This window comes from Corapipo altera, unplaced genomic scaffold, assembly GCF_003945725.1.
Source record: "Corapipo altera isolate COAL_440 unplaced genomic scaffold, ASM394572v1 49, whole genome shotgun sequence".
In the NCBI taxonomy this organism is placed as follows: Eukaryota; Metazoa; Chordata; class Aves; order Passeriformes; family Pipridae; genus Corapipo; species Corapipo altera.
In genome coordinates this window covers 8,710,248-8,727,233 of record NW_020884879.1, presented here as the reverse complement: position 1 = coordinate 8,727,233, position 16,986 = coordinate 8,710,248, and the positions used below count along the sequence as shown (strand labels likewise).

General features: G+C 36.6%; 1 protein-coding gene across 5 annotated transcripts in view; it reads left to right on the top strand.

The window, feature by feature from the left end:
* Nucleotides 1-16,986, top strand: part of ST18 (ST18, C2H2C-type zinc finger) — a 189,174-nt gene that overhangs the window by 130,194 nt on the left and 41,994 nt on the right. For all 5 annotated transcript variants that reach the window (XM_027638719.1, XM_027638720.1, XM_027638724.1 and 2 more), the window contains 3 exons: nucleotides 8,410-8,600; nucleotides 12,856-13,647; nucleotides 16,403-16,537. In XM_027638719.1, coding sequence (XP_027494520.1) covers nucleotides 8,410-8,600; nucleotides 12,856-13,647; nucleotides 16,403-16,537 — 1,118 coding nt within the window. The remainder of the gene's footprint in view (nucleotides 1-8,409; nucleotides 8,601-12,855; nucleotides 13,648-16,402; nucleotides 16,538-16,986) is intronic.

Genomic DNA, 16,986 nt, shown 5'->3' with positions numbered 1-16,986 from the left:
AAGGGGAGGTACTGCCTCCTGACAATGGACTGTTTACAGTCCTATTGTCTGTTGTCAAAAAAACCCCACAAAGCTTATCTTCTTTACGTCTTCTTTAACCAGACTGTAGTTACCAATATGCTTTTTATTTAAGCAGTTACTGGCGTTAGCAGGCTGACCGCTCATGTGCAAGGCTTTCTGGATGCAAAGGTTGTGTGGATGATCTGTAGATTTGCCTAGAAACTTAATCCATTCTAAGCCAAATTCTTGGCTTGGGTCCCACTGGAATTTATTGACCTACTGAACCTGGACAGATTGAGTGAGTAAATGAAAAAGAGGCTAGGGAGGCTGGATTTGGCCCAGATCTTAAGCATTCATTCATATTAGTGAGTTTAAGAACTTCTTGAGCTCCACACAATAAAAGGTAAGTTTGCTCTAAACTGACTCTTGTTAAAAATAACTTACCTGATAGGGTCCAACTATACAACTTTAACCATGTAGAGTTCTTAATTTATGAGCTATATAATGACACGGGGAGGAAGTCATCCTCTTCATTGACATAGTGTTTCAATTTGAGGGTTTATATGCTTTTTTTTTATGTGATCTGGATATCCTTATGATCCTACAAGTTTGTAAACTGAAAACAAGAAAACCAGAGAAGTTGAATCTCTGCTGTCCTCCTCCCAGTTGTCATTCCTTTAGGGAGAATCCTGTTAAAAATAGTAACCTAGAGTTTTTTAAAAAAAAATAATAAAATATGCTTAAAAAAAAAAAACCATTTCATGACCCTATTGCAGCCTGAAATTTTTGTCCTGGAAACTCAGGTATCACAGAGACACAAGCTTTAGGCATGGTATATTTCACCATAACTGCATGCCTTTTCCTATATTATTGCTGCCTTACCATTGCTCCACTCTTTTTACATGCTTCTTTGCATTTGTTCAGTCATTTCACAGTCCAGTTGTTCTTTTTGGTCAGGTCGCCTATAACATTTAGTTCAGTGTCTGAAACACCTCCAAGCTCAGTACATAATGATTCAACACCATTACCCATTTCTCTCCAGTCTCTTTTTACAGGGTCTAATAAATCCTCTTTCACAAACAAGGCTATGACAGATCCTTTCTTATACGTCTTTTTCAAAGAAAATATGTCTTTTAATATCTTACTTCAACCAGTTTTCAGGTATGTTATCATATTTTCTCCACATTGTTATCTGTCCAATTCTGTTCCTTTTTTCTTAGATAAACCTTTCATTTTTGAATATAGAAGACAATTTAATACCCCCAAATTACTAATCTTATTTTGCTCTATATTAGTGTTCATAAATACGAATTTCATTTTTATAATTTTCCCATCTATACCTCATGTGCATTCCTTTCTTCTTGGTCCAGCACTGGACTGAACTTCTCAAAACTCTGGCATTTTAGAAAACAGAACATTACCTGTGTATGGCAGTAAACTTCTCTAGTTGGAGAAGGTCCTTTAACCATAGAATGGTTGCTTCAGTGCACAGGAAAGCCTCTGTCCCTTTCACAGATACAACTTGGAAGCCAAGTGTATGAGTTTGTTGTAAAGGGACATGAATTTTTTGTGTTGTGTGTGATGTCTAAAAATGAGAATCAATCAGATTTTCTTTAATTATCTTTGAAGTAAGTCCTGATAGTTCCAAGCTTCATTACAGTTGATTCTTTGTGTCCAAATGAAGAGCAATTTTTTTTCAACACATTTATATTGATTTAAGTTCTTACCATTTTAATCCTTACAAATGGAAGGAAACTATTTTCACCTGATGAATTCTTTCACAAATGTATTTTTCAGGAATTTCCAGCTGGAGTTCTTTTCCAGACTGTTTTTCACCTCCTAGTCTGAATCAGTGAAATACAACACGCTCAGTCATGGAGTCCAAATGTTATAAATTATCTAAAAGTACTGTGGCTTAGTTTACTTTATAACATAGAAAAAATCATTAATGTCAATAACTTTGGCTCCAGATTAGCAATCAGGACAAATACATTTTTAACTTCTTGTAAGGGAAAAGAACGCAATGGTCCTTTCCAGGACTAGCCTCCAAAGTTTAATTTGTAAAAACTCATACCAGAGTTCTGTTAACAAATGTCCTTCTTTAATATTTTCACATAAAACCATATATTTTCATTTGCATAATTTTTTATATATTTTAATAATTATAATTACTTAAAATAATTACAAAGAAAACTTTTTTTCTGATTTAACTCAGACTGACAACGAATTGTAGTTCAACTCTTGATTGCAATTTTCTCAGTTGCAGTCTTACTCCTTGAAGTTCTTCAGCTAGTGTGTGTTACCACCTATAACTTGCAAAGCAAGATGTTGCTTCTGGACATACAATTTTCCCACACCTGACAAGTTACACATCTTACTTTTACTTTTCCTAAGTAGGTAAAATGGTGATTTCTTTTATCCCAGCATGTTCTACTATTCAGGGATAAATTCATGGACTTGTAAAACATCTGTAAGCATAGTTTCATATCCCACTGAGTAGAAAAATGTTTGGAAATGGTGCGTGCATTGCAGGATGGAACATCAGAATACAGTACTGTTGAAATCCTAATGTATTAATTAACATATTGATCCGTACTGCAAACAAGATAGAAAGTTTGTAAAGGATCCTTCTGAGATTGAGGGTAGTGGGGTACAGAAGTGGGTTGAAGTCATTACAGCCTTTTCTTGAACTGCCATTCTCACTGATGAAAAGTATCTCATTGAGTATCTTTCTTAAAAAAAAAAAGAGATTGTTCAAAAAAGTCCTTCTTTAATACACAAGTAATTTTCTTTATGTGCTTTGTGAAAACTTGTTTAGTTCTGCATTCAGACCCTATATGGATTTTAGAATGGAATAAACAGAATTACTGTTTAGCTGTCATTTTTTTCAAGGACATAAATCTTGTAAATTTTATATTCTAGTATCCATGATCCTAAGTGATGCCATTTACTTTCTTCCTTGTAGAAAACATTCTTTTCTCTCTACATATATATATATATAAAATCTATGACTAATTCATGTGTTTTAAAGTCACTTCTATCTAGTTTTCTGAATCTAAGATTTGGATTTGTATACAGTTAGATTTTGTGAATTCTTTCATATTCAGTAAATAATTTCATGACATTGGAAAAATCATCTTAGTCCCTTGCAGCTGAAATGTTCTTGCAGACCTGACTAATGTTGTGAATTTTCAGTCTTTCTGTGGAGAGTTCAACTTCTATCTATGATGAGACTGTTAATACCAATTTTCTGTCTATTATCCCTTTTAGAGCAACTTGAGTGAGAACACAGTCTCACTTTCACTGAGCTACAAAATTTACATACACTCTTCACAAATAATGAGAGTTCATTAAGAAAAGGGAACATAAATCTGACTGTCTTAACCTGAAGACAAGTCACAGTCATAGTTACACTCCACCTTCCTCCCCAACCTCTGTTGTCCACCCGAAGTTACTGTAATTATCAACATCCATTTGGGTTTCAGTTGCAGTGATGAGACTACCAACACTCTTTCTTTAGATTCTGACATTCCAGCTCATTTTTTTGAACCTCTGGCATTCATGGTTGATGTAAATAGTATCATCAATGTAACTTGAACTGACACGCAATCCATCTTAGGAGCAGATCATCCCCTTTCTGTATCCAGTGTTAGTAAATTCCCCTGATCATCAGTTTATGAGGAACTCAAGATTTTTCTGTGATGTTTGGTGATCAGACATTTTCACAACTGTAGCCTAAACCTTTGGAAGCCATTGTGTTAGAGTTAGACAGAATTTAGCTCATCGGTTTCTTGAAGAACAAACTGCCATAAAAGAGTACTAAGATGGGGTGATGTTCAGAATTTCTGTTCCTCTTAGGTACCTCTGATTCAGTATCATGTATCATATGTTAAAATTCAGTATCATATAATCATATATTAAAATTCTTAGAATAAAGCCCAACCATGACAGACATTTGTAAGTTACTATTTCATCTTAGAGTGGCAAGTGTCCCTGAATTTTCAAATGCCAACTCTTCCCTCCTGTAAGGAAAATGCTGTATTTGACTTCTACAGTGTCCTGGGCATCTGAAAGTTTGTGAAAAAAACCTGATCAAGGTGAAAAGCATCTGGTAATATCTTTAATCACAATATGATTAAGGGGTAGTAAAAGTAACCTTCTCCTTGTAACTACTAGTGTAAAGTTAAATGCTTCTGCACATTAGAAGATGATGTCTCCTTTAATTGCAATTCAATTGTTAGGCAAACAGTCAAAATGCAATTCAGGTTAAGAATTTAAAATTATTTTCTCCACAACTAAAATGTATCACTAATTATTCTCGCATAAAATCACATGAGGAGTGGGATTCTCAAATAGCATTAGACAATAAATGTAAGTGCCTTGATATTCAAAGGCATTCATTTTCTCTCTTGAATCTAAGGAGTGTACATGAGCTGCGGTGTGTTCAGGTTTTATTATTTTACATGGCATCTATTGCAAGCATTAGTAAACACCAGTTTTCAGGCTGAATGTACCCCTGGTTTTACCCACTCTGGCAATTCTTTGCTCTGTTATCATGCTTTACCAACCTGCAGGCTCCTATGAATAAGGAAAAAATCCCTAGAGATCTGGAGGTCTTGCCAGCAGATTGCCTGCGACAAATCTTTGCTAGATTTCAACCACCACAAAGTGGTTAAAGATGGGGTTGAGGGCTTGACAGGCATATCACTTGAATGAACCAATTACAAAAAAAAAAAAAAAAAAAGAATGACAATTTTTAAGAAAATCTCTGTGTAGTTGGGACTGCTTAAAACCTCTCTCTTATTTCTGAGACATTGCTTTGTTGGGGAGAGCCAATGCACAGTACTGCCTGCATACAACCAGTGTCTACAAGATATGATCCGAGAAGAAATAAAGGAAAGAGAAGGACCCAGTAAATTCCCCCCCAAAGGAGGATTTAGGTATGAAATACATACGAATGGTTTATCGTGGGTGTTTTTTTCTGCTAATGCATCCGGTCGTAAGTGTCTTAGATTTTAACTTATTTACACTATGATAACTGACACAAGACTGGTTTTGGTAACTGAATCATTGACTGAAAGAAGTGATTATAAAAAATTTTCTCATTGTAGATAGTATAAGAAATGATTTGTTATTCATGAAATTTAAGTACAGTTAGATTGGGAAAAAAACCACAAAACATGTATGGGCTTTGGGCTCATAACAAAAAGAGCTTCTCCTGTTTTATGAGCCTCAGATTACCAAATAACCTTGACAGCTGAATCAGTGTTCCATGACAACAAGCAGGCCATTGATAAATAGCAACAAAACTATTAGACATTGAATTTGAGATGAGTAATAGAGAAGCTAAATTATAGGTTTACCATTTGACAAACTACAGCTTGACAAATCTGTGATACCCTACATGTATGTCTATGTATGAATGCACATAAGAAAAAGAGAAATAGAAACTTTTAAAGGCAAAGGTGAAATTGGCATGACATGAATGTAACAGAGGCATAAATATATTCTTTTCATAGTGCACAAATTCCCATTGTCCATTATCAGATCCTTAACAAATCATGTGTAAGTACTTGAAAAAGCTACCACTTGAGAAGTTTTTTTTTCTGGTCTTATTTTCATTTTTAATTTTAAGCACTGTAAGAAGGTAGAAAAGGAGAGGAATTGCTGATATATTACTGGACTTTAAACTGGCTTTTGCAAACTAATAGATTCCAGCTAAAGCTCAAAACCAGCAGTTAAAAAGCCACAAGCAAAAAACAAGAGCCGAAAAATCTCTTCCTGGAGTAAGGAGAGCAATTTGAACTTCCGAGGAAACAAGTGACAACTGTGTTTTGTCATCTCCCTGTAACTGGAGTGGAAGGTGTCAGGAATGATTTTTACTAGAATTTGAATCTCATGTATTTACTTCTTTTAAAATGATGGAAACTATAGAGGAAATCTGGATGAGAGGCCACTCATGTACAGAGAAAGATACAATAAGGACAAGTGAATGCAGCTCTTGATTTACTGCTGTAAACTGTGGTGGTTACAGCCTGGTGGGATTCTTGTGCTCACATTTCCCAGAACAGATCTGCAGGTGGCAGGTGGCAGCAGTGCTCCCACACTGGTCTTGATCGTGGTCTGCTGACATCTGAGTTTGACTATCTTTTCCAGTTGTGGTGAAAAAACCACATGTTTAATAACTGTCATACCAGTCCACAAGATGGGGCTTGTAACAGTATGTTACTAGAAAAAGATTGTACTCATTGAGAAAGGATATTACAATGAATTTACCAGATTACCATGTTTTCTCTTGACTGGGTTAGTCAAGTCTTGACAATCAGAAGACAAATTACAGGATAAAGGCTGAAGAACTCCAGGAAGTTCTGTAACCTGGGTTTCACAGGATGGCATACTACATGATCTAATTGGATCTTCTTTTCCAAAAATCTATTGATTATGCTCATGTAAGAAACAGCTGTAGATTTGTCAAAGCGGAATTAAACACTGGAAACTCATCATGTCCTAAAAAAGCTCACAGTATCTACTGGAGGGAAACTTGGAGCTTGGCAAACAAATAAGAAAAGAAAGATCAAAATCAAACCTAGGGAAGGTTTTGGTTGATAAAAACAATTGTGCATGAAAGGTTTTCAAACTTTTGCCATTTATTTAATTTTCCTGGAACAACGTGGCTGGTTTAGAAAAAAAATATGCATACTTTTCCACACTACATCCATCTCTGATATCTCTTATATGGGCATTATTTCCAGTGAGATACTGATACCACTGTGATTCTGATTTTTAATATGATATTCATATTAATGTCTATTCATAAACAGAGAAATAACATAGAAGCTATATTATATTCAGCTACAGCGTGTGTTTAGCATCCAGTATTCCTGATGCTCATAGCATTTTAACTTTCAGAAGATCAAACATATCCAGTGTTTGAGATGTGTATGGTGGAATTTTAACAGTCCCCCTAAAATGCAGATTTTTGTATTTCCATATCCTTTATGTTTGCAATGATGGATGCCAAAAAGGTGCTTAGCCAAATTTTTTTTTTTTAACAAAAAGCTGAAGTTAGCCATGCGCTTTCATCCAAAACAATCAGAACCTGAGCCAATTTAGTGCATATAAGATACCTTGTAAGGATTAATTTATGCTGTTGAGCTTGTAATATGTGTAACCAATAGGAGTTCTCTTCATACATGGCGCTTTTTTTTTGTTTTTGCAAATCTTGCAGCTAAGTCAGTGAGCCAAATGCAAAATCCAACACCTAAAGGCATTGTGTAGATTTGTAATGCACCCTGGGGGTACATAAGGTCGAGAAACCATTGAGTGGATTACACAGATCCCTATATGTAGTTTTTTCATCTCTGACAGATATAATATGAGCACTATTATTCATACTACATAAATTTCTTAGTATGCTGTGTGTGAAAGAAAAATTAAATCATACCAAATCACTTCCATGAAGAATTGTTAAGAAAAGAGGGTTGAAGGTTCAAGCCTCTTTAGTGATGCGTCATATGTTGTAACATCTATATGCCATACAGATCAACTGCATGATGACAAAGGCTTGGCTAAATATCTGTAGAAACAAATTAACAATATGTGGGTCTATTAGGAGATTAAAGAAGTATACTAAACCTGCTAAAAGTCTTCCTCTTTAAAATCCTGCCATTTCGTCTTATGTCAGTGATCTGAAAGTTAGGCACCTGGACTGAGTAAGACCATTCTCAGGAAATGGTTCCCCCTGTTTATCATATTGATCTAATTTTAAGTGAAATGAGTATCCTTTTGTAGAAACCTTTTCCAAGAGCCTATACAGAGTAGAGCTGAGTAGAGCTTAAACCACGCATTTATGACTGGAATTAATGAAATGAAACCAATGCTTGGGACTAGAATTGAGAGAGGGACCTGTATTGCAAAACGTTATCAAGGTACAGTGTGTTTCACACAGGTTTTATGCTGTTGAACTCTAAGCGTGTGATTGGATATCCATGTTGATATAAATGAAATGAACCCAAAGGCTCAAGATGTTGTAGTACAACTGGTGGTATAATTTTCCTCTGAGCTGTTTTTCAGGACTATCAACTCAGACTGCAATTTTGTCCATCCTTGCTCTAAGGCTGTTGGGTTATGGTTTCCTTTGGTTTTGTCTTCTGCCTCATTCCCCTACCTTCAAACAGACTTTAGCAGCAGTGAAGAGAAATGGGACTTGACTGTGCCCTGAATTTTCAGTACATGAGCTAAAATTAAATATTCACTAGATAAAGCTTGCTGAAACTGCAAGTGAACTAATATTTTCTCAGTCCTCACTTTTTTACTTAGAACTAAACTAAAGGATGGTGTTATTTTTTAAACAATTTACCCCTCACTTCTCCCATTTTTTTCTCTATCGTTGGCAATTGGTAATTGCAGTGCCTACAAATGCTCCATGGCTAAGAAGAGAAAAGCCGAAGACCAGATATCAGGCGTTCCTGTCAACAAAAGGAAGTCCCTGCTAATGAAACCCCGCCACTACAGCCCCAGCTTGGATTGCAAAGAAGAAAATGAAGACAGGACGGAGTTACAGGAAGAGATCAGTGTTGTCAAAAGCAGCTCAACTCAAGGTAGTTGCTTGAACTCCACTTAAACTTGAATTCCACAGGAAGGGATAAGAAACAGTATTTTCAGACAGGATGCAGGACGTGTTTGACTTCTAAGAGAGTTGGAATGGTACCTTTCTGTCCAGTTTTAACCATCATACTTCCATTTATTTTGTACAATAACTCCTCCTGGGGTCTAGTAAATGCTTTGTAGGTCACACAGAGAGACAACTATTGCAGCAGGTCAGATATGGAGCAGCACCTGCTTCTCCACTATCTCTGTCAAAGAACAAGCTTAAGCCCACAACTGAGAAAAACACATTTATGAAGAGCAGATTTTCACTGGAATATATAGAACTCTGAGGAAGAAAAAAAAATAAAAAATGCTTAGCAAAACATTGTTGACTTTAACATTTAGCAAAGCAATTTCATCTGTGTGACTACTGTGTGTGTTCTGTTTAACACGATTATTAGACTCAGCACTTTTATACTTGTTATTCCAACTCTGCTAAGCCAAACAAATCCAACAATTTATAGAAACTTCTACAATGTGCATGCTAGAAAATATGGATGAGGAAGGGGAGAAAGAAAGATATAGCTACAGTATGCTTTTATCACTCTTCCTTTCTAATATATTTTTTATATATTTGAGTTGAACAAAAAATAAAAATAAAAATATTAAAAAAAAAATTGGTTTTCACATATTTGTTTAAGAGTATTCTGCCAAAATAATTAACTAGAAAAGTGTGAAGATATCAGTGGAAGATATCAGGATAGGACCTTAGGAGTCATCCGTAGACAGCAAATGTCAAGATAAAAGCAGTGTGATCTGGCACTGGGAAATAAGTAATCATAGATAATATGTAAACATATGAAGAATAAACTTAAATGCCACTCAGTTGTTGATTGCTAGGGTAGTTTAAAGGTATTTTATTCTCCCCTCAGATTCTTCTTACCAAATATTTCTGAAGAACAAGATGGGAGATAATCTCACCTAGGGTCTCTTCCCCACAAAAGTTTAGACCAGATAGTCTTTCAAGGTCCCTTCCAATCTGGGCTGTTCTATGATTCTAAGATAAACTGAGATTAGTAGCTTATGTATTTATCCATTCTAAATTGAATTTCCTTAAAACAAAACAACTCTCCCCAAATTTTCTATATATGAATACTGTAAAACACATAAAAGAGGAAGAATGTCTTTCAGATTAAAGAGTCAAATCCTGATTCTACCAAAATCACTCTAAGTCTTTGTGGCACTTCTATACAGCAAAGTTTTCAGTCAGCTGTCACTTGTAAATCTTCTAGGAGTTTCTTCCAAAAATCACCGTGAAAGCCCACACTGTAAAGCCCATCTTCAAAGAGAACATTAATTAGCAAGGTGATACACAATGTCTCCCTCTGTTGGGTGACATTGCAAAGGAAAATTCATCAGAAAAAAAGTTTCAAGGCTCTCAGTGCCTGTTCAGCCTTCAAGGAGTATTTCTATCTCTTGACACCAGAAGGGAATCTGTTGGAGTAAGACTTGGTGCGTTTGGAGGGGAGGATTGTTGTTTGTTTGGACTTTTCTTTTTTAGATATATGAATTTTAGCAAATTTTTATTGTATTGATTCAACCTGGTTCCTGACTATCCGGAGTTGCCCTCAATAATATGTTTTTCTTTCCATTTGTCTGTCCTCTGCATAGCCTGAAGAACTCAATGAAGGGAAAGTACTATGATGGGTGTAAAGGTAGACTCTGTGCCATATACAGATGAACCTAAGTTACTTAACTGATTTTTTTCAAAAAAAGGGCAAGTGTTAGGCCAGATCCATTGATATAAATGTAGAGGAACCCTATTTGCACCATGCCCTTCAGTCAAAACAAAAAAATCCATTTTATTTCAAAAAGATTTATTTGATACCAATATGATATCTCCCAACTGTTTGTGTAAATGATAATACAACCTACTCCCTTTTGCATTAATTTTACCAGCTACAAAACAAATTTCAACTAAAGCATACAGTTGGTCTGGCCATGTAGGCTAATTTGTAATCTCTTAGTTTAACAATATTGTTCATTTTATTGTGAACTCATGATTCTTGTCTGTTGATTAGTTAATGCTTCAGTTCATGGATTGATGCAACTGTAAACTAAACTGAGTTTTGATTATTTTTAAAGTAAATTTACAGCCTGTAGATGTAAAAAGCAAAGCTGGGACAGCTGAACCATTAAGACTGATTCAACAACAGAATTTTAAACACAGCGTTTTAAGAGTTGCTGATTATTTAAGGAACAGAAATCTGTTATTATTATTTTTTATCTTTCACACAGAAAAATAACTGAAAAGACCTGCTACCATTAAAATGTTTTCTTTGTTTTGTTTTGAAGGGTGGGATATTTCTATTAAACTGAATCTTGTTACTTTTTGAAATGACCCATTGATGGGGTTCTGTTCTTTTCCAAATAGCAGAAGAGCAAATAATAAAAATCCATTTGACTAAAGTTGGTTATAGAGCCATATCACCATCCTTACTTGTTGAGATATGAAAAGACAGCAGACTTTACCCAGAATACTGCAATGTGTGTGGTACTAGACCAGCTGCTAAAAAGTTACAATAAGGTTTAGAGACATTTTTTTAAATACAACTTTATGCACACAGTGCACAAGGCCACCTCTCCCTGCATGAGTCCAATTTTCTGAAGAAGAATAAGAATTAATCAATATTTTCTTTTAACATATAACAAACAGTTGAACCAAACAATTATGTAAACTGGAAATGACCCAAAATGCTAACAGTTTGGCAGCAGTAAAGTGAAATGCATTGTGGTGCACATGTGCATTTTTGTCCCCCTTTTCCCCTCCACAATAATCTGCACTTAATAGGAATATTTTAAACTATGTAGCTAAGCAACAGAGGTAATTGTTGCTTTCTAGAGCTTTTGTTAGGCACTCTAACACAGCCCAAATATGCATAATTAGGTATAATGTCTATAAATCATTATTGTACACATGTGGGTAGTTAAGTGGATTGAGAGAATAGTTCAATGAATTGGACATATTCACTGAAAATGCTTTTTATTTGTTTTCTGTAGTTCATAATACTTTAAAATTATCATAACCCTTTACACTTTCTCTTAATAGCTCACTGTGTTATTGAGAGAAACTTCATTTGCATTTTAGACTATGCTTAATTTATTATTTAATCCTGGAGTTCTTCTGATTCAGGAAAGGACAGACACGTCTTATAAAATACTCTGTGCTTGTTTATTCATCCTCCTTTCTAGGAAGTAAAATGTTAAATTTTTTAGTTTATGTTGAATAGATCCCAACAAAAGAATGTACCCTATAATCAGCATTATTGAAGGGGCTAGTGTTGTGACTAAATTCTTCCCTTCATCCAAAAATGCTTTTAGTTACTATGGCAATATTTACTTGATCCTGGCAAAACCAGTGTTGATTTTAGAGAGATAATTACCAGAAAGGAAGATGATGGAGATGTATTTTTGAGTGTCCTTGTCAGAGGAAATGTTTATAAAAAATTAAATGAGATACAAAAGGCATACTGTCTTCCACACCGACGACCTCTCCTGCATGCAGCCTTTATTACCTGCTGGTTGCTGCTTTTCTTCTGAAGAAAGATGTTTATAAAGACAGGATGCACTTCAGTGGTGTCTTTAACAAGTCCTTCATGAGTCTGTACATAACAACCATTTCTGTTTGCCTGTGCATGACCTGATCTATCATTTAACATAGCAATTTCAGTGGTGACCAGGAGCTTGCCCTTTGTGAAGTATTGAGAATTTTTCCATCAAGGTTTTTCATGGGATCTGGAGTGACTGGGAAAGTAATTATGGTCTATTTTGAGAAAATATTTGGGAATCTTAGATGAAGGAGCAGTGAAAACAGATTAGAGGAATTTTAAAATGTGTGTGCCTGTATATGTATATATGCATATATTATATACATTATGTGTATATATGTAGTATCTATCTATGTGAATGTATATGAGAGTGTGCGTGTGTGTTCTGAGATAATATAGGTCTTCACCATCAGTGAGAAATGGTGATATTTATTTCCCTTGTAGTGTTGGAGCTACAATATAAAGTAGATATAATCTTAAAGGGCTTTTCCTGAAGCTACACAGTCATTCCAAACACAGCCTTGGTGTGAGTTCAATCATTTCAGAGTACCTTTGAGTAAAGAAATGGCAATTGGTATGTAAATATCTTCATATCACTTCTATGAGATACAACAAGCAGCTATTCTTAACATATTTCTCTTGCTTTTTTCTCATGCAGAGGAGAGTACTCCAAAATCATCTGAAGAAACCCCTCATTTGGGTGCACAAGAAAATTCCAGTCAAAGACAAGACAACTACTCCAGCTATCAAGATGTCATGGCCAAATCTTTGATGAACATGGGAAAATTAGCAAAAGATGCACCCAGTCAAACAGTGGCAGAAAATCTAAACGATAGTGGCATTCAATCCTTAAAAACAGAAAGTGATGACACTGACGAATGTTACCTGATTAACTCAGCTGAAGGAAAGGAAAAGACTGTTATTTCTGACCCAAAATACTGTTCATCTGAGGAAAGTAACTCTGAAATTATGGACAATGAGTGGGATAGCTCCTCAAATTTCTCGGAAGAAACTAGTGTAAAGCCCCATGTAACTCAGAAGTTTTTTGTAGAGTGTAATCAACCCAGCATCCTGGAAGTCCCAGAAATCAAGAAGGAAGAAGTCGAATATGGTCCTTGTGAAACACTTTGTGACTCAGAAACAGAGCTGAAAGCACCCCAGGAGTCTCACCCAGATCCTTTTGAGAAGAGAATTCAGAATCCCTTCCCTGAAAGTGAAGAAGATGACAACGAGTGCCTGTCAGAAACCACAGATGTGTCGGTTGAGCTGGACAAAACAAAAGGGAACTTGAGTTTGCTAGAGCAAGCAATCGCTCTGCAGGCAGAGCAAGGGCATGTGTTTCACAGCACTTACAAGGAACTGGATAGGTTTCTTCTGGAGCATCTAGCAGGAGAAAGGAGACAAACCAAAGTTATTGACATTGGTGGGAGACAGATATTTAACAACAAACGTAAGGAAGTATTTTTGGCTGTTCTTACTGGCTTAAGCATTTATCCTGTGACTGATAGAGTATTCTGAGCTGGGTTTTATAGCAACAGTAAAGAATCTGGAATTTAGCTGGTAATTTTGTTAATTATGTACCTTCACACTAGTGCCTTACGTCTAACCAGGTTAAACGCTAGGTACTTGGCTTTGTGCCAAACTGCTATGTGAAATAATCAGTAATGGGTACTAAAAGGGCTGTGTAGCTGGCACTGACAGTCCTTCTCCTCCTTTTCCTCCTCCTCTCCTTCCTCCTGCATAGGGCACTAATACATACCTCCAAAATTTCAGCAGCCGAGAAGGCATTATAATGGTGCACAAGAGCAAGGTTAGGGTGAAAAATTGGCCTCTTCCAAAGATGCCACCTAATCCCTAAGCCATGCGTTTTCTGAGTTCTGTCTGCTTCATGTATCAGCATTACATTTTGCTACAGCCAGTACTTCTGAGCCAGGAAAGCACAAGCCATGCTCTTCTGCCCCATTCGCCATCAGCAGAAATACCATTAAGTTCCAAAATCCTTATTGTTTCTGAGAGTTTGAGGCATTCTACAAACCTGTAGGAACATCACTCCATTTTCAGCACTTAAAGTGGAGATTTAAAAGATTTAGGTTTGATTTGTAAACTGGGCTGTCTTGTATGCAACTCCTCAATTAAGGATAATTACAGAACATCAAGAGATGTCATTTTATAAGCACACTCCCTGCTGTACTAAGTAACAATACATTCATCTGCCCTTTGGCTTTTCCTTTTGGCTTTCTGAACACACTGAGTTCACCCCAGAATTGATGCAATTTCTGATTTTGATAAATGATTTACTTTGATATTTCTAATGTTACTTTAGAGTAGTCCCTGTGGACATTGCAAATATTAAAGTAATTTAGTTATCAAAAGCATTTAGAGTGAAAGATAACTGAGAGGTTTTTTTTAGGGGTTGCAACTGTAAAATATTTCTAGTTGTATTTGGGAAGAAAATGCATGCATCTCAGTTTTGTGTCTCAAGCAAGTCTTTTCATTAGCATGTCTTAAGTTGTGCATACATGGTATTAGTCCACCTTCTTGCTAAACTACATGAACCTTTATTTACTCAGATGACAATGGCATATGCAGGAACTTTACAGATATCCTTTCTTATCCTGAGAGCATCTGTGTTCACCAAGTTCACACTGGTGTCAGTGTAACTTTCTCACAGTACACACAGGAAAGAGCAGTGATGTAAGAATGGCAGAATCTGTCCCTTCCTGATTTGTCTCATATTATAATTATCTGTAGTTTCCAGATGAGTTCAGAGGTAACACTCATGGAGAAACACTCTAGGCTTTGTTCAGGTTGCATAAACACCATATGACTGTAGTCAACGTTGTATCATGCACACAATTTTTTCACTTTATATAATTAACTACTTTTATTTCTAAGCAATCCACCATCAAATCCATCAGCTCTTAATTTTAATTCTTGGATACTAGATTAGAAAAAAATGGCTTAAGTTTATACTTATCCATCTATTTAATGATAAACCTTTTCAATTACCGAGGGGAATGCTAAGTCATATTTCAGGATCCCTCTTTATTTCCTCTCCACTACTGCAGCACTTTTTATTTGCAGTGATTGTAAAAAGCTTGTGGTATCCTGATGATGTTCAGTCTATTTTCTTTCCTCCCTATTTATTTATTTTATTTTTTTAACCTAAACACTTGCCAGGAAGTTTAACCCTCAACTGTTTCTGGTGATTCTATCCCTAAGCACGTCCTACCTCACAGTCCAAAAAAATGAACTTGAAGGAGACTGTGCTGGCTGCAGCTGTTTTCTCCCTCAGCATCAAATGCTGTTGGCAGCCAATTACAGATGCAGCTAAAACCATCCTCAGCAATTTATGCTGCCACTTCCTCCAGATTTCTCACAAGAGAATTTCTGGACCAGAAATCATTCCTTTCCTACCCAGACTTTTGATTCTGCATTGGAAATCAAAAAAAGGCTTTCTGACCAGTGCTTCTTGCGCAATTCTAGGTGCTTGAAACAAAAAAAGGGGAATGCACTGTGGCCATTACAGAGTGGTAGCTGTGGGTCTGGGCTGAGACCTCACTTTTGAAACGGTATCGGCTGCTCCATGTTTTCTCTGTCTTTGTGGGCTGCTCCACAAAGCGGCATTGCCATGTGTTCCAGAGGGAGCTGCTTGCCTTGCCTCTCAAATGTAAAGTGGCATGTATTCAGTTTCCTAACAAAGAACCTACAGCCTAGAGATCTGTGATATTTAAGGAATGGCTTCTGGTTGAAATGCTTTTTTTGTTTGTTTGTTTGTTTCACACTTCAGCTTTTATTTGGTTGTCCCAGCTTCCTGGAGTCTGACATTAACAGAGCAAAAGATTGTTTCTGCTTTTTTTATTTATTCCTTTATAGATCTTGCTGTTGGCCGATGCTGCCAGTTTTCCAGCTTATTGGATTGTGGCTTCTGTCCTGTTTTAGGATCTGAATGGAATAAATGACACTGCAATCCTAAAGCTACGTGGTTTAGCACATAAATGGCGTATTGGGAGGGGGGAGTAATTGTTTAAAGGACACAGTGTGAAAACCTAAAGTGATGTTTAAGTTGTATATGTCTCTGTTAAAACTTTGCATTGGAATTAAATCTGAAGTACAAAATAGAGAATATCACACTGCTAGGATCACTCAACTGAGTGCAGACAGGGGCTAAAACCAAACAAAATCCTTATCTGATTTCTCTGCAGATTCACCCAGGCCTGAAAAGAGAGAAACCAAATGCCCCATCCCAGGATGTGATGGCACAGGGCACGTGACTGGGCTGTACCCTCACCACCGCAGTCTCTCAGGCTGTCCACACAAAGTTAGAGTGCCACTAGAAAGTGAGTATCATCACCCTGCAGTTCAGAACAACAGCTGGATCTGGCTCAGTATTGTGGATAGTGTTTACTTATGCTGGAGAAGAACCCCTTTTTTCTGGGTAAGATTGCAGAATGAGACTGAGAGAGAAGCCATCACACCTTCTTTGCCCTCCAGCTCATAGCTGTAGTTCTACTTCCCACACTTGTGCAACTCAAGTACTCAGCAGTAGCATTACAAACAGCAGTAGGCTCCTCAGGAGGCCTGGGAAGAAAAAGATCAGAGCCCAGCTATCCCCACCCTGCCAGCAGACCCACACACTGTAATCTCATGAATCTTCAAGATCTTGCTTGCTCATGCCTTTGCTAAGGCATGCATCACACAGACAGCACATGCTTGTTTCAGAGCTGTGGCCTCGTTTGCCACAATCACACACCAAGTCTGCTGGTTTTCATTGCCAACAGCTGAGAGG